The 17,486-nt window shown below is 42.8% G+C and overlaps 3 protein-coding genes across 5 annotated transcripts; 2 read left to right on the top strand and 1 right to left on the bottom strand.

Moving 5' to 3' along the window:
- Positions 1-113: 113 nt before the first annotated feature.
- Positions 114-2,147, top strand: LOC114848602 (NPC intracellular cholesterol transporter 2-like). The gene is made up of 5 exons (XM_029139244.3): positions 114-258; positions 504-597; positions 1,183-1,290; positions 1,394-1,566; positions 1,639-2,147. The coding sequence occupies exons 2-5, from the start codon at positions 516-518 to the stop codon at positions 1,723-1,725; spliced, it is 450 nt and encodes a 149-aa protein (XP_028995077.1). The 5' UTR covers positions 114-258; positions 504-515; the 3' UTR covers positions 1,726-2,147.
- gskip (gsk3b interacting protein) lies at positions 1,771-4,845 on the bottom strand. Its single transcript, XM_029139245.2, has 3 exons — positions 4,706-4,845; positions 3,041-3,286; positions 1,771-2,964 (listed from the first exon to the last, which is right to left on the bottom strand). The coding sequence occupies exons 2-3, from the start codon at positions 3,281-3,283 to the stop codon at positions 2,806-2,808; spliced, it is 402 nt and encodes a 133-aa protein (XP_028995078.1). The 5' UTR covers positions 3,284-3,286; positions 4,706-4,845; the 3' UTR covers positions 1,771-2,805.
- Positions 4,846-4,934: 89 nt separating this feature from the next.
- Positions 4,935-17,453, top strand: atg2b (autophagy related 2B). Of its 3 annotated transcripts, none has more exons than XM_029139218.3 (43): positions 4,935-5,063; positions 5,645-6,039; positions 6,164-6,326; positions 6,475-6,627; positions 6,717-6,819; positions 6,920-7,082; positions 7,179-7,358; positions 7,445-7,541; positions 7,651-7,815; positions 7,948-8,099; positions 8,306-8,417; positions 8,579-8,822; positions 8,930-9,092; positions 9,228-9,320; positions 9,418-9,606; positions 9,699-9,972; positions 10,068-10,176; positions 10,255-10,456; positions 10,890-11,032; positions 11,160-11,317; positions 11,407-11,582; positions 11,686-11,836; positions 11,926-12,128; positions 12,236-12,316; positions 12,440-12,546; positions 12,627-12,719; positions 12,799-12,869; positions 12,962-13,038; positions 13,125-13,295; positions 13,389-13,521; positions 13,604-13,803; positions 13,881-14,110; positions 14,197-14,314; positions 14,378-14,569; positions 14,655-14,756; positions 14,841-14,919; positions 14,998-15,208; positions 15,285-15,354; positions 15,430-15,512; positions 15,604-15,725; positions 15,801-15,955; positions 16,064-16,213; positions 16,304-17,453. In XM_029139218.3, exons 2-43 carry the CDS (start codon positions 5,878-5,880, stop codon positions 16,532-16,534), a joined length of 6,231 nt encoding a protein of 2,076 aa, XP_028995051.1. In that variant the 5' UTR covers positions 4,935-5,063; positions 5,645-5,877; the 3' UTR covers positions 16,535-17,453. The 3 variants fall into 3 exon arrangements, with proteins under 3 accessions (XP_028995051.1, XP_028995055.1, XP_028995053.1); XM_029139222.3 differs by having other exon boundaries at positions 13,604-13,797; XM_029139220.3 differs by having other exon boundaries at positions 5,024-5,142.
- The last annotated feature ends 33 nt before the right edge of the window (positions 17,454-17,486 follow it).

Consider the following 17,486-nt stretch of genomic DNA (forward strand, 5'->3'; position numbering starts at 1 on the left):
TCGCGTTGGACCCCGCCTCCAGAAAAATCCACCTATAAGATTCTTGTAATGATGACGTTAATAATGAGAGAAAATGTAATCTGCCAATCACAGAGCAGAAGCCTGAAACACTCTATAGCAGAGTTTTCTGACAGACTGAATCATGGGCATAAAACCATAGCGGCCTTTTGGGCGTTTCTTCCATCGCGTGACACTCCCAAATAAAAAGTGCTACGCGACCAGTGTCAGTATTTTGGCAATCGGCGGACAGTTTTACAGGTATGTTTGTTTCACTCCTTATTTCTCCTATTTCTATGTGTTTTACCAAGTAATTAGATTCATTGTTAGTTATCGTGTTTACATGAAATTGAAGAATAGTTTCAATCACTGCTACTTTCGGGGCGTTTGTTAGTAACAAACAAGAATCCATGCGAGTGAAGTCATGCGAGTGAACTCTTGAAGTCGCAGTGTTGAACTTTCCTTTTACTTTTTACATCTGGATCATTTGTTTTATGGTCGCACAGACAACAGGAAACATGGACACACGGGCTGGTTTCGTCGTGTTGTTGTGCCTGATTGGATTCACCTGCGTGGAGATGACCGTGTTCAAAGCCTGTCGTAAGTAACGTGAATTTATTTAACGTTAGTTCAAACTGATCATATCATCTTCAGACAGTCTAGTCCCATTTAAAATTACCAATATTAAAAAGCACAATTTCCCCTTTGTGTTCACCTTTTTGTTTCTTTCATTGATCTAAATTTAAGTTTGTATATTCAACTTTTGTACTGTCGGAGGAATGACCGATTTTTCTTTAAGTTTGCAGCATATGTCAATAAGCTGACTACAAAATCTCCCATAATGCAACTCTACAGAAACCAGAAGAAATCGCCCATGTCCTCCATGTCATCATCCGGGTTATTTGTTTAGATTTAGGAAACAGTCTCTAGAGCCACTGATAATGCTGCTGAGTAGCGCTTCTTGACTTGTTGGGCTGGAAGTGGATTGAGTAACTGAAAGAAAATGTTCATGTGACATAAAGGGAAGCAGGCGCTGTGAGGAATACCTTGAATGTATGATTACATGTCCAAATTGTGAAACTGTGGATCAGTGGGTGTAGATAAAACACTGCTTTGCAACAATGTTGCTACTGACAAACTCTTTTTATTAGATGTACTTACATTTCCTGTTCCATCTTTCTTCAGCCTCTTCGTCTGGTAAGGTTGTTTCGGTAGATATTGTTCCATGTAACACTGTGCCATGCCAGCTGCACAAAGGAGAGTCCTACACTGTGAATGTGACGCTCTCCAGTGGTGAGTTGTCTCTGTCCCTAATTTTATATATTTTGGGCATGTACTTGCCTGTGCCATAAAATGTATGGTAATGACCTACCTGTCCTCTGACCCTTTTTTGTAGATGTGGACAGCAATGGGTGCACGGCAGTGGTTCATGGTGTCATTGCTGGAATTCCTGTCCCCTTCTCCATCCCCAATAGTGACGGCTGCAAGTCAGGAATTGAGTGTCCAGTCCAAAAGGGTCGGAATTATAACTATGTGGCCACTCTACCTGTGAAGACGGACTATCCCTCTGTAAGTACCACATGCTTCTTTCATCCAGGTTTTGTCTGGTCTGATCATAATCAAGTTACCTTGTTTTTCTAGATAAGTCTGACTGTGAAATGGGAATTGACAGATGACAGTAAAGAGGACTTGTTCTGCATCATGTTCCCAGTTGAGATTGTGAGCTGATCAAACGACCTCAGACAAGTGTTAATTCTTTTTTTTTTTCTTTAAAAAAAAAGGGATTCAGTTTGGTGTAAAATGTGTTCTAAATAAGCTCGAACTGATTAAATTGGTTTTTAATGTTAGTTTCTTTTGCAAGTCACTCATCGGTTTTCTTCCTGTAAACTGTTAATTTTAAACATAGATGTGGCTTGACTACATTCCACTAAAGCCCTAATGTCTGTTTTACTGACTGCCGTGTAGTCAGAAAAATTGCAAACTGTACTTGTTAATTCTTTAATATTTTGCATTGACCTTGCAATTTGAGTACTACCATGAAAATGAAATAAAATTCTAATAAATAAGAGGTTAGTTCTCACTGAATCTGATCTGAATAAATGTTCAGCATCTTGAATGAGATGTATGCATTAAACATCATCTGAGCTGTTTTTCTTTACCTGTGTTTTTGTTGCACATAGTCATAACAAATGTATTGTTCTAGTTTATGTTGTTACTGTGGCCTTTGCATCACAAGGTGCTACAAAGACCACTTTTAAAGTAAAGACTTAAAGAATACCTGACAAATGTGAGCGTTTACTGGTCTGAATATGGGGAAGATACCAGAATGACTGGGGGAAAAAAACTTTGTCTTAACACTGGAGTAGGATCATAAACAGATCACATGTACACTGAAGATAAACAGTTAAGCAAACTCAAAGTTAACACAAGTACAGCTGCTTTTTCTATAGCAGAGGATGTGCTGTGCCATTAATGCAAATTATACATGGAGCATAGAATACTGCTGATGGATAAGATCTAGATGGCATAAGGTGATGGGTTTAGTGTAGACAGTGAGGCTCAATCTGATAATTACAAAATTTAAAATACATTAAAATTGTTTAACACTGAAGCTGCAAGATGTTTCCAGAGAGCAACGGCTACATTACAGCAAAGTCTTAGCAGTAACTTTACTAAAGGAAGTTGTGAACAAAACAAAGCTGTTAGAGCGGAGTGTCCTCACTCAGAAAGGGAGGTTGATGTCACATGTTATTAGCAGGCTTCATTAACCCTTGTGTCACATATACAGGTCCTGCAGCATTATGCTCCTTATTGTCCGTTTTGCTTCAGCCTCTCCAGCTGCTGGAGCAAAGCGTTTCCAAAGGCTTCTCTGTAACCTGGACTTAGCGTGTCCAGGAGCGAGTAAACAGTCTCATGATACTGGCTGTTCAGGTCCTCGTTCACTTGGTCGAAGGCATAGCCCACCACCTGTTTAGGTACAAGTTTGTATTATAAAAGTCAACAGGGTTTAGGAATCTTAAAATGCATAAAAACCAATAATTACCCTCAGTCCTGCCTCTGTGAGCTCCAGACAATATCGATTTCCTTCTCTTGTTTCCACATTGATGTAGGCCACGTCCAATGCACTGGTAAGACTTTGTGAGACATGCATTTCTGCGACAGCAAAAAGTACATCATTGACCACTGCTTCAGCCTCCAGTCTCATGTCCTTGACGTCACCAAGCTCAACAGAGTCCTCATCAAATGAAGAGACAATGGAGTCCTCAGGCTGGCAGTCTATCTCCATCCCCTAGGACAAAGACAAAAATATGAAGTGACTTTTCTGTATGTTGGTAATATTACACCAGACAGAACTACAACGGTGTTCTTTTCTAAGACGGCAACAAACTATGCATTCAGATACTAAGCACCAAGACTTGTTTTTAGTATTATTTGCACTGAAAAGGTTGCACAGTTAAATTTGTTTTGAAAACATCTGCTTACAAATGCTGAAAATACTGACTTAGACGTGAAGCAGAAGTGAAAGAAACATGTGACTGTGAGTTCTGTTTTCTAAAAAGCAAAGTGGACTATTTTGAAGATAGAGCTTCCTCTATGAGGTGATGATGAGAGGAACCGTTGCACTTTACCACCAAGCTGGACCATGCTTTCATAACATTCTGGTGTAGAGACACTAAGTTGGGACAAAGTTCTCCAGTGCTGAGTAGGCTTCATCTGTTTCTGCAAGTGAATGTCACAGTACTGTGGCAAAGTGAAGTTACAGTGTGCAGAACTGATTCAAAAGCTTTATTGTGGCTGATGGTGCTGATACACTTGACAAGATACCCTAACAAGATCTGTACTGTGCACCTGTTTTGTTGGTTTTGTTTTGAGTGTAATATGCTGCTTCCGTTTTGAAGATCAAACTTCAAACTTACACCTGCTCCACGTCTATACATTAACTACGTATGCTCCTGAAAGTTGGTGCAATTGCTCATCAAAATTGGACCAGCCACATTCTGTTCTCTCCTGTGTCATCACATTGGACTTCACGTGTAACAACTGGTAAAACTTACCCAACCAACTTGTGCATGAATATATATCAGCTATTTGACCGTTTGTACTTCTAGTAGATGAATTTAATTGATTTTCCACAGTTACTGGTTGTTAAATCTATAGACACCAATCACATTACATATCTTTTCTAGGGCTTTAGGCTAAAATAATAACAATAACAATATGTTAGCTTGTAATAGCAGCTATTCCATGAATGTAAAGCGTAAAAAGTAAACTATTTCCATCGTCTACTAGCTTTATCACCCGGGTGTTGAGTCGTCGAGTTTCCTGTCAATGAATTTAGAGGCGTTACGATTAGAAACAGAATCGTCACAGCGCCACCCGCAGGACTAGGCTCGCCATTGTATGAGCTAGCTAAGCGAGTGTGCTGTCATTACAGGAACCATGGTTAACAGTGAATCCATGCGTAATTTCATGCACGTGTTACCATACGATTAAATCAAATGTTTAGCCAGACTGGTCTAATTTAACCTTAACCCCAACAGCGAATATTGGCTACAATCAACATTATTGATAACTTGACGATGGCAGGATCACCCAACAGTTTATTGGACGCAGACACGCTTCAATAATAATGTTATATTTACACTTACAAAAGTTGTAATAACAAATTAATTACACAATGAATGACCACTGCGTTCATTTTTCTCACCTCCGCGCTGGTTCTGTTTTTCCGGTGTTGTGGAAGCTTCCAGCCCACTCTGGGCTCTCTGGAGAAGGTTCGGTCAATTCAGCGCCAGGAATCTAACGCTAAACACTAAGATTAAAGTCCTAAAGCCCTGGTTCATGAGCAGCTAGTGCAGACGTTACATTAACACACGCCGTATCCCGTTTCCAGTTTAGTTGTTTCGCGTATCAACAACTATCAAAAAAGAAATCCCGATCCTGCAGGCGTTCCGCGCACCACGCAGTTCCGCCATGTTTGTGACGTCATTGACTAATCCCGCCCCGGTGTGTAGGCTCGTTTGATGCGGAGTCATGAAAGTGTTTGTAAACAACCCAGTCAGAAGGTAACTTAAGAGCCGTGTCACAATAGGAAACTCTGCTACCTGTATCGTAGATGTTGGCATATCAAACAGGCGTATATACGTACGGCGACTTTATTAGCTTTCATTTGTTATTTTCGGATAGAAGGCTTCAGAAGTGTTATATTTGAGGTTAGCTAAAAAGCTAACTAGCAAGCATGCACCGCTATAACCTTAGTCTTACATTAGCCGGCTAGCTGCTGTCCCCCTTTACTCTGGTGGTGTATAAGCTAGCTCATACTTGCTAACCGGCTAGTTAGCTTAATGACATGCCTTTGTCTAGCAAGCAGTCGCGGCACAGCTTTAATTGCTTAACCACGATGACAGCTCAGTTTAGGTAAACACAGCTGAGGGCACTCTGTGACAGGCTAAAAGCTATTAGCAGGTGCGTTAGGTTAATTTTCACGTGCTCAAGGACGGGAACCAATAGCTTTTGTGTTTTGACAGCAACAATTTGTAAAATATATCCGTTGGTAGTCAATTAGGCTGCGTTGGTCACGTCTTGTGTCGTGTCATGTCAAGTGGCGGATTACAAACGGAGGTAACCTGTGTTTGTTTTTCTCAAGGTGCAGCAAACTGGAGTCGGACCAATTCCTACACACATCCCAGAGTGTCAGCCCATCCATCAAAGCGCCCCAAGGATGTTTGAGCTCACGATTTCTCGACGCTTTTAAGTCGACAGGATGACTGTGACACTACTGATGTATTCATTCATAGCTCTGCTCAACTACAGCATTTCGGCTGCATAAACTGAAGCCCATTTTCATTATCCGTGTACTGTACACCTATTGAGTGGAAGATGCCTTGGCCTTTTTCTGAGTCCATCAAAAAGCGGGCCTGTAGATACCTTCTGCATCGATACCTTGGGAATTTTCTACAGGAGAAGCTGAGTTTGGACCAGCTTAGTTTAGACCTCTATCAAGGAACCGGGTCACTTGCCCAAGTTCCATTAGATAAATGGGTATGTCTTATATACCTTTTAATATTTCCAACTTGGCCTCAGCAAATGCAAATGAATGTATTTAATTTAAACTCTGCATGCTGTTAGAGGAGCTTATTCTCTTTATCTATTTCTTGTCCCCTAGTCACTCAACGAGCTGCTAGAGACGGCAGACGCCCCATTTGAAGTAATTGCAGGGTTCATCCAGACAATATCTCTAACAGTGCCATGGGCAGCCCTGCTGCAGGACAACTGTGCCCTGGAGGTTAAGGGTTTGGAGATGGTGCTCAGACCAAGACCAAGAGTGGGTAAGTCCACTGCATCGTTTTTTATAATGAATATTTTCTATAGAGGAAAAACGTTTAGAAGCCACATTGATACAGACAAAATCTGCAAGCTGGCAATTAAATTAGCTGAAAGCCAGGTGTGTTTGTCACTGCTGTAATTTTCTTCTAGCATCTGGCATTGAGCCCATGTACTGGTCCAGTTTCATGACGAGTAGCATGCAGCTTGCCAAAGAATGTCTCAGCCAGAAACTCACGGATGATATAGGAGAGACCTTCCAGCCTTTTGAAGGATTGGAAAAGTTTGCAGAAACAATAGAGACAGGTATTGTGATGATATTAGAACCCAATACTTTTAGAGATTTGCTTTGCTAGAAGTGCTTAAATAGAGTTATATTCAATTTCTTTTTTCAGTTTTAAGGAGAGTCAAGGTTACATTTTTGGATACTGTTCTCAGAGTCGAACACGTTCCAGAAAGTTCTAAAACTGGAATTGCACTTGAGATTCGAATCAGCAAGTAAGTACACAGATTTTTCCCAACCGTCTAGAATTAATGATAATATTTATGGTAATACAGTGTCAGTGTCAAACTGATGATGTTCTGTGGTTGCTTTTAGGATTGTTTACTGTGATGAAACATGTGAGGAGACTTCAAGTGTGAATGTGCATCAGCCAACCACATTTGCACATAAAAACCTGCAGATGGAAGGGATCACCATATTTTGGGATGAGTTTTCAGATGCGTCTCGAGCTGGATATAAATCCTCACCTACTGCTACGGTTGGTGTAGCAAGTTTTTAAAAATTGTTTCGTGTTTCTCAAATTTGACTATTTAAATACGATTCTTGGATTTTTTTTTGTTTTGTTTTTTTGCAGGAAACTGAGCCAAAGCTCTCCCCCAGTTGGAATCCCAAAATAATATGCGAGCCTCATCCCCAGTTCACAGAGCCTGTGTCCTCTACAAAAACATTTGAGCCGGTGCAGGTTGGGAGCCTCGGTGGTAAAATTGAGTTGTCCCTCACTCTGAAAAACAACCTAGCTATGCCTGGAGCAAAGGTAACTCATTTAAAAATATCATGAAGAAGGCGTAAACGTTTATTCAGTTGTGGGGTAATGCCTGTTTGATATGCTTGGCTTTTCAGCTTGATGTTGTTGGACATATAGACACACTGGTTATTTTGCTGTCGCCACGTCAAGTTCATCTTCTTTTGGACTTGTTTGGAGCTTTCTCTGGTGCTGGTAAGGCCTCTTTTCTATAATTAAGGGCATTCAAATAAAGTGCTGTTTTTCACGAAATTAGTTCATAAGAACTGAAGTGAACAGAGCGTTTCTTACACGTTATGTTCAGGTGCACGGGAGTGGGCAAAGGATCGAAAGAGTCGACCAATACAGCAAGAGGATGAATACCGGCTCCATATGGAGCTGAATCGCTGTCTGAAGAAGGACACTGCGGTTCCAGGAACAGACCCTGACCTTTTTGAGAGCCAGACCACCAGAACTGTCTCCAGTCGAGGTTAAATGAACACATCATCCTTTAATACTTCAAGTACTCAGTGTTCATGCCAGAGTTGTATGTATCTAATGAGCGTTGTCTTGTCTTGCTCTTTTTGAAACTCCTTTTAAACCCAACCTGTGATCGCTGTAGACGATGTGTTCTTCTCCATGGCTGACATGGAAATGTCTCACAGTTTGTCATCACTCCCTCCTCTTGGTGAGCCACCCACTGTTGATTTGGACTTGTCACTCAATAGCAATTACTCTGCTTCCCCTGGAGAATCTCCGTCTGGAAACACAACAGTAAGTGTTGATGCGCTGACATTTCATGTAATGTCAGTTTGTGTGTGACCTCACAGCAGACAAACAATTCTTTTGATATTGTGAAAACATATGCAAATCAAAATGTGAATTTTACACCAATGTCATATTTAGGTGTTTTTTTTATTTTTGAATGATCATGTACCGGTATGTCGTAGTTTGACTGGTTTATTCTCACTGGGTTGTAGGCTTTGTGGGAAGATTACATGGATGTACCAAGACAGAGAGAGAAGCAAACTAATGAAACTCCCGCCCAGTCGCGGGATTCACACTTCCCTTCAAAATTACTGAGGCAGACTTGTAAGTATTGAATGGTGTCAGTATCTGTGTCCATGCTTTACGAAAGGTTTGATGACATAATCTGTTGTTTCTCCTTTTGTTGTTTCTCCTGTCTCTCCACTTGTATATGGTTATTGTTGAATCTGACACTTGTTTTTGTTTTGTTTTTTGTTGTATTTTAGCTCATTCATCCAAAAGCCACGGTGATGAATCCAGGCCAGAGCTGGTGTTAAGGCTGACATTTGGCAGCCTGGCCATTTCAGTCCTCCACATTGACCCGCTGCCACCACCAGATGCTGCTCCCAGTCCACTTGGCCCCATGGCTGCACACTTCTTTAACACGGTGGGCCCCGGACGGATTGCCCCCGATGCTTTCCTTCAGTCCCGGACAGTTTTTAACCAGGCTTGTCCCTATGACCACCTGAGGTGCACTTTTATTTTGTGCTAATTTATTTAAAGTTGTACTTTTGTGCTTTCTAACACCATAGTTCATTTTGATTTTGAGTGTGTCTGACCAGGGCTTAAATTTGCAGGTTTGTGGGCCAGGGCCTGAAGATAAATTATGAACACTGTCAAGGATCCAGCCTGCGAACCTTTAGCACTGACATTTCCCTTAACCAGATGGAGTTCTTGGAGTGTCTGTTTCCTACCGAGGCTGTCCTTGGTGGCTTCCAAAGGGGCATTCAGTACACTGAGGTTAGAGTTTGAAACCTGAGATAAGCTCATTTTACACTGCCCTGATGTTTGCTTAAATAATGGATATGAATTACCTGAAAGATGCACCTGGCATGAAGCAAAGCACGAATCTCATTGGTTTCTCTCTCACCTCAGCTTTTGACATTTGACACCACAGCCAGTGCTGATGCACCGCTCACCACATGCCTTCACCTGCTTTACAAACAGGCTGAGCGCAGAGGTCCGCAGGTAATAGTACTGTGGTTTTATAATGAACTAACACATCCCAGTCACATAATTCTTTTGTTGGGCATCCATTCAGTCAACTGTTTGCTTATCTGGGCAGGGTGGCCAGGTTCGCCTTAGCACCATTCCCAGGAAAGCTGAGATCCAGGTGGAGTTGGGTCCAGTGCACTCTGAGCTGGACATTAGTATTGTAGACCGCCTCAACTCATTACTTCAGCCCCAGAAGTTGGCCACTACAGAGTTGATGGCCTCGCACATGTACACCTCCTATAATAAACACGTCAGTTTGGTGAGGGCATCCCACTCTGTTGATTAAGATATTTTTAGAAATATCAATAACTCATAATAACTCAAGGTCTGTGTTTCCGTTGAATCACACAGCACAAGGCATTTACAGAGGTTTTCCTTGACGACAGCCACACTCCAACCAACTGTCATGTGTCACTGACTGTCACTGCACCAGCCCTGGGCCTTGCAGTTCGTTTTCCTATTCCTGACCTGCGTTCCGATCAGGAGAGAGGTCCTTGGTTCAAGAAGTCCCTGCAGAAGGAAGTACTTTACCTGGAGATGGAAGACCTGGAAGTAAAAACAGAGTTCATGGGTGGCAGTTGTCCTGACCAAACCAAGATGGAACTCACTTTTAGGGAGCTCACTGGTTGGTGAACTGGGAAAAAGGCTTTAGAACTGATCAACAATACACATTGATTGATTATTGGCTGCATCTCTTCTGATATTTTATAATTTTAATAGGAAAGTTCCAGGAGGAACCAGATCAGCCCGCTGCCCGCTTCATCAGAGTGTCCAACACCATGGATGGAGACATGACAACATCTGAGAGCGTAAAGTTTGACTGGCCGAGGTAGGTTTACCTGACAAGCCTCAATGTGCTCCGTCTACCGGCTCGTAGCACCTGGTGATGTTAAGTGTTTCTGAGCAGGGTTGTACTCAAGATGAATCCTACTGCCGTTCACTCAATCCTTGAGAGAGTGACAACAGAGGATGATGAAGGGGCTGAGGACCATTCTCTTGAAGAAGAGGAGGAGGAAGGGGCTGCTCATTCGCTGAAGGATGTGTGTGACTTTGGGAAACCAGAGCCGTCACCGTTTTCCTCACGGAGGGTTATGTATGAGAATGAAGAGGTGAGTCAGTGCTAAACTACATCTATCAAAAATGACAAACAAGAAGATTGAGTTAGCATTTTTTAAATAAATGGAATCTCTTAGAGAAGTTCACTTTTTATACAACGTGTGTGTTAGTAATGCACTGGAAATACTGTAATATATATTCATGTGATGAGCACAGTTTGCAGTAGAAAAGTTACAGCCCTTAAACCATCTACAAAACAGCAATTCCACAGCTGTGCCAAATGGGCATAAGGCAGGTTGACTGTGCAGGTGGACACATTTGCATTCAGGAGTGTGGTTTATCTGTGATTTAAAGTGAATGACTGATGGATCATGCAAATCACAACATGAGCACTGCTTTGCATTGCATTCCTAACTTGTTGACACAGCAGGTGGTGCTGAGCTGTGGTTTTTAATCATGCCGGCTTGGGTTTTTTTTACGATCCAGATGGTCATTCCTGGTGATGTTGCTGAGATGACGGAGTTCCAGGAAAAAAACATGAACAACTCTCGTTTCGTCCTTGAGTTGTGTTTTCCGAATGTGCAATTAGCTCTTCCCAGCAAGACCTTTTATGAGAAACTACACAACAGGTACACAAACAAATGATGAAATGTCAAGATTCCCCTTCCTGTGTCTTAATCTCTGCTGTAATCTGAAATTCTTAGACTTACACCCTATGACTTCCAAATCTTAATTTCATACCTTTTGATATCTTAGGATAAACAACGATCTGCTGCTGTGGGAGCCCACTGCTCCGTCTCCAGTGGAGACAGTTGAGAGTATGCCGTATGGAGTGGGACTCTCTGTCGCCAGTCAGTTGATCAACACATACTCGAAGGACAGCTTCAGCCAGTTCCGCTCTACTTGTCCTGAAGGTGACGCAGCAGGAAACTTTGTGCCAAACTCTTATAAGTTTTACAGTTGGCAGCTATTTCATCAGGCAGACTTTGTGTTGTCCTTGCAGAGGACACCAGCGACTCGGAGGAGGACAACATGCACTACTACTCTCCTGCCTCTGAACTTAGCCACAGATCCCGCAAGAAGAAAAAGCCCAAAACCCAAAGCAAGACGTCCCAAAGCCTGTTTTCTGTTATCCTCAGTGTCAATCATGGTCTGGTGGCTCTTCAAACAAATGCTAATGTAAACTCACGCTCTTGTTTGACTTACGAGCCTCACAGTTTTCTTTGAGCTGTGGTTAATGACTTGGAAAGTGGGGCTGACATTTAGTCTCTTTTTTTCCCAGAAGGAGGATAAAACTGTAATAAAAAACAAACATGGCGAGTTCTGGCTGGAGGTGAAAAATGCCGTGTTGTTCAGTGTGACACAATATGAAGGTTACAGCGACCAACATTATATCTGTTTCCACACCAGCAGCGTTTGCATGTTTCACCAAGGTAACAAGCTATGTACAGTAGTGCTGCAAAACAACATGTCACCTCAACTACATTGATACCTTGATCTTTTGCTATGTTGATCTTCCCAGGACTCGTAGACGGCGGTACCTCGTTTACAGACACCAAGCTGCCATGTAGGACACATCCTCACTGGCTGGAACCAACGATCTATCAATCAGAGACGGCGCCTGAGAGATCCTCGACGCCGTCGGAAGGTATCGGTCTGGAGGCTCGTAGCATGGTGTCTGTCGCTGTCAAGATCTCATCCCAGAATGCAGAACGCAATGTCAAGGTGAAGTGCTTACACTATGTTACTGTCAAGTAAAGGCTTCTGCTTCTTGGCGTGATTTACACAATTGGGACAACATTTTTTAAAGCGATTTTACGGCTCGTTTGCAGGAGTTTCTGGTTGCAGTTGGAGTGAGAGGAGCAACCCTCCAGCACAGAGTAGTCCCTCCAGGCTTGGGCTGGTATGATCAGGTAGGACAACCTGTAAATGTGCTACATTCATCTCTACATAGACTCTCAAATGGGAGCAAATGAAAGAAAATAATGCAATACAATCAGATATCTGTAACCTTAATGCCAGTATTTGACCAACAGATTGTTGACTTTCTGAATGTTTCTGATGAGCCTGTGTTGGGCTACGCCCCTCCCACATCCGTTACCACTCTACACCTGCATCTGTGGAGCTGCTCGCTGGACTACAGGTATATAACACAGAACACCTGAAGTAGTTTTGCTTTATTTTCCATTCTGTTTTCATGTGTCCTGTGTTTCCTTTTGGCAGACCCCTTTATCTGCCCCTGAGATCACTGTTGATTGTAGAGACTTTCAGTGTCTCCAGCAGTGTCTCTCTAGACCACTCTTCTTCAACACTCAGGTAATTGATCCTCAGTTTAGAAGATGTTTTTGCATTTTACCTGAATTCGCTGCTCTTGCTAATGCTAATCTTTTTATAGGATCATTCTAGACGAAGCTGCACTTTTTCTCTCTGACAAGAGCAACGCAGTGTCTGTTAATCTAGCACATGGTGAGATGACCTCACTGGCCATTCTGAAAACATTGCTTAAAATATTCAGAGTAGCTCTGACTGTTGGATGCTTTGGGGTTTTTTTTATACAGACTATGTACAAGTGGTAGACATGGGAACACTGGAACTAAGGATCACAGCTGTCAAACCTGGAGTGGATGGGAAACTGGTAAGCTTTTTATATTTCTAAATGAAATCTAAGTATATCTGGACCAAGGGGCACACATCTCTAATTGCTTTTTTTTTGGTTGCTAGTCCGAACCCAGGTTTGAGCTACGTTGTTCCAGTGACGTCATTCACATCAGAACCTGCTCGGACTCGTGTGCTGCCCTCATGAACCTCATTCAGTATGTGGCGAGCTATGGAGACCTACTGCCCCCTGCAGAATCGGAGGCCAAGAACAGCAGCACAGAACAAAGAACCAAGGTTAATGATGACACCATTTATGAGTCAGTGTTATGGGTGTGTGTGTGTGTGTGTTTCAATTTAAATGCTTAGTTAGAGTGTGTCTTTAAACAGGCAGAGTTTCCCGGTAGGTCCACGTCTCACACTCCGTTGCTCGCTGAGACCGAGCAGCAGATGTTGCAAGATCTTATGAGTGAAGCTATGGAGGAGATTGATGGGCAGCATGCACCAGGCCCACAGCAGAATGGTGAGGGCTCTGGCCGCTAAGAATGTGCTTCATGAATTTTCTAGCCTTAATTAACAATTGATGCCCTTCCACACTAACCTAGGAGCACACGATGATCAGGGTCAGGATCATGACCCACCTCGCTCAGACCTCTTCCTGTTTCCAGATGAGAGTGGCAATTTAAACCAGGACTCAAGCCCCACTTATCCCATGCTTCACTCTCCTCTCATTACTCCCGTTCCAAGCCTGGCCCAGGAGACCGACGACTTTTGCATTCTGGAGACACCTAGTTCCAGGGTAGAGGTCAGGTTATGCTCTTTAGAACAGCTTCATGCAGCAGCTTTGTGTTTCTTCATCGAAAGTTTCTTCACGTGTTTCAGGATCGGAATCAGGAGCCAGTGGTAAAGCAGCTTACTCCAGACTTGGTGGTAATCAAAGATGATCACTTCAGTCAGCCGCTGGGGGGGAGTGATTCCAGTCGTGGAGCAGTGAACTTCCCCATCCCAGAGGTGCGCTACCTCATTAGAGAGATCTCAGTCATCTGGCATCTCTACGGTGGGAAGGACTTTGGGGGTACAGCTCTGTCAGCTTCACCTGCTAGAAGCCGGGGGTGAGCCATGAACTACTCATCTGTGCACACATTTGAATATGGTTGAAGGAAACTTTTGTATATGTATTTTCTTTTTTGCTTTACAGATGTACACCTCATGGCTCCCCCTCCCAAACTCCAGTCAGACAGCCCAAAGCTTCAGGAAGGGCAGGAGGTGGAAAAGGACGGAATCCTGACGTCTTGATGGAGATCCAACTCAGCAAGGTAAAGTTATACTTTTTCCTTGATTAAAAACGTCAGTGTTTCTAACTTTTTCTTTTGTTGCAGGTGAGATTTCAACATGAAGTCTACCCACAGGCCAAGCTGGCTTCCACACCTGCTGTGGATCAGCCAGTTGCCCGGCAGGTGTTTGTTGTGCAAGACCTGGAGATCCGTGACCGTCTAGCTACATCGCAGATGAACAAATTCCTTTACTTGTACTCTAGCAAAGAAATGCCCCGAAAAGCTCATTCTAACATGGTGAGAAAAGAAGCTCAGTCAGAAACACACAAGTAATAATCAATGAGTCTCTGCCTGGTCTCAGTTTGTGTGCCTTTGCTTTTAGTTGACAGTGAAGGCAGTACATATGTGTCCAGAGTCAGGCCAGGCTCCTCATGAGTGCTGTTTACGTGTGTCCTTGATGCCACTTCGACTCAATATTGACCAGGTAGAACATCAATGCTTTTTTGTCAATATATGGAAAAAATCTGCATCTTCAGTAACAAGTAACAGTCCTGTTTTCTGTTTGAAGGATGCGCTTTTCTTCTTGAAAGACTTTTTTACTAGTCTTGCTGCTGAAGTCGAGTTTTTCTCACCACCAGTTCAAGAAGGTAAAATTGTTAATTCACACAGACATCGCTCTGTATCCACGACTTTCAGCTTATGCCTCCTTATGTTTGGCTCCTCAGCCGTCTGTGTTTCCACAAAGACTGTGGCTGCCCCGGAGATCACTTGCAGCTTCTCCAAGCATCCTGGCACCAGCCAGGACCTGGCCCCGATCATCTCACTGCCTGCGCAGAGACGTTTGAGCCACACTGGTTTCACTCCATCTGGCCGAGAGGAAGCGACCGACAGTGAAGCTGCTGCTCCTGCATTCACAGACCAGCCCATTTTCTTTAGGTCTGTGTAAATAATTTCAAACTTAACAAAAGCAACTAAATTGTTTCTATGTGCACTAACCTCTGTTCCTTTACAGGGAGTTTCGTTTTACCTCTGAGGTTCCCATTCGCTTAGATTACCATGGGAAACATGTGGCGATGGAACAGGTACATGGTCTCAGATCCCTTTGCATTATTTAGATATTATGTTATTGGTGCTTTATGAATGGCTTCTGGTTTTAGGGGACATTTGCAGGCATCATTATTGGGTTGACGCAGCTGAATTGCTCAGAACTACGACTACGAAGGTTGTGCTATAGACAAGGGTATGTTCATGCATTTATAAACACAATAAAAAAAAATTTGAAGAGAACGTGTGATCACAACCAAACATTTTGACATTTGTCTGTGTTTCAGGTTATTGGGGGTTGATAAGCTGTTTTCATATGCAATAAATGAGTGGCTGAATGACATAAAGAAGAACCAGCTTCCAGGTCTGCTGGGTGGCGTGGGACCTATTCACTCTCTGGTGCAGTTAGGTGAGGTGCTTTTAGCGTTGTAGAAGCATTTACAGTCTAGATTGCCAAATGCTACATATCTTGTTTAATGTTCAGTTCAAGGATTCAGGGACCTGGTCTGGCTTCCCATTGAGCAGTACAGGAAGGATGGGCGAATAGTTCGTGGGTTTCAGCGCGGTACAGCCTCTTTTGGAACTTCTACTGCGATGGCTGCTCTGGAGCTCACCAATAGGATGGTGCGGACTATTCAGGTAAACATGCATGAAACATGCATATTTGTGGCGTCCACACGCAGCAATGTGACAGGTTTAACGATGCTCTGCTGTAAATAATGTAACATAGTTTGTCATTATTTGTAGGCAGCAGCTGAGACGGCCTATGACATGGTGTCTCCGGTCCCTGATGAGAGCGGAACAAAGAGGATAAAGCGCTACTCTCATTATGGCCTTGCTCATCAGCCCGTTGACCTGAGGGAAGGTGTAGCCAAAGCATATACGGTGGTCAAAGAGGTACACAAACGATTTAAAATGCTTATGTTAATGTATTTTCTGCTGTAGCTCTGTTTTCAATGAGCATCACAATATATACTGCTTCCACAGGGGATCACAGACACCGCACTGACCATCTATGACACAGCCACCCGGGAGCATGAGCAGCGCGGGATGACGGGAGCAGTGGGTGGAGTTCTCCGTCAGCTGCCTCCGGCTGTGGTCAAGCCGCTCATTATGGCCACTGAAGCCACCTCTAACGTCTTGGGTGGAATGAGGAACCAGATTCACCCCGATGCACGCCAGGAGGAGTCACAGAAGTGGAGGCAGGGGGAGGATTAATTCCTCCTGCCATATGACAACTGAAATCATGACCATGGAAAAGCTACAGCTATACTGATGGGACATTTTTACAAAGCAAACATCTCAGAGGGGCATTAAGGCTCCAATGCTAAAAAGAAAATAACAATATTGTTCATTTCAGCAACTGTTATTCAGCTTGTATTGGTTCCCTTACAGTGCCTTCATGGTTATCAGCGTTGTCCGAACTGTGTGTTTAGTCAAAGGGATGTTTTAGGTGTAAGACGTTGAGTACTGTTGTGGGATGTAAGATAGAAATGATTATGAAGAAATAGGCTGTTGTCATGAGGAGCAAACATTTGCTTCAAACAGCTCAGTTTACAAGTGTGCGGTTTCATCCTCCTACTTGGTGTTCATAAATACTAATATTATGGATCTAATCACCCCTGATTTTTAATTCACTGTATTTTGACTGTGTACTGTAAATATTCCTAATGTGTAACACTTTTTGCAAATATAAAAGAACAAGTATAGAAACTGAATGTGTAGAGTACAGATGTCTGTAATGAGCACTTCAGAATGACTTGAAGGGTTATTGCCCACATGACCCAGGTTTGCTTCATGGTTTAATTTTGAGCTGATATTGGTGTTGTGTAATGATCAAAAAAGCTGCTATTCTGAAGAGGCAGCTTTTACATTTAATGAATAATTCAGTTTGTCAGTCCCATGTTCACAACTGTGGTTGCAGAATTGTTCAAGGTCCACCTGAGTCTTAACACCCTGATCAGCTGATTTAGCCTAACTGTATATTTTAAATACTGCATTTGGTGTCTTTTGTTGCAGACGTTTTATTTGCACATTTGTTTATGTGAAGAGTAGTATTTGTTGTACATAGTTGTACAGTTGTGCTTCAATTTGTATTAAAAGCATGAAAGGGAAATAAAGGGTAAATTCACCATTCGATGGAGACCAGTTTGCATTTCATATATGGATG

Source organism: Betta splendens, chromosome 22 (genome assembly GCF_900634795.4).
Source record: "Betta splendens chromosome 22, fBetSpl5.4, whole genome shotgun sequence".
Lineage (NCBI taxonomy): Eukaryota > Metazoa > Chordata > Actinopteri > Anabantiformes > Osphronemidae > Betta > Betta splendens.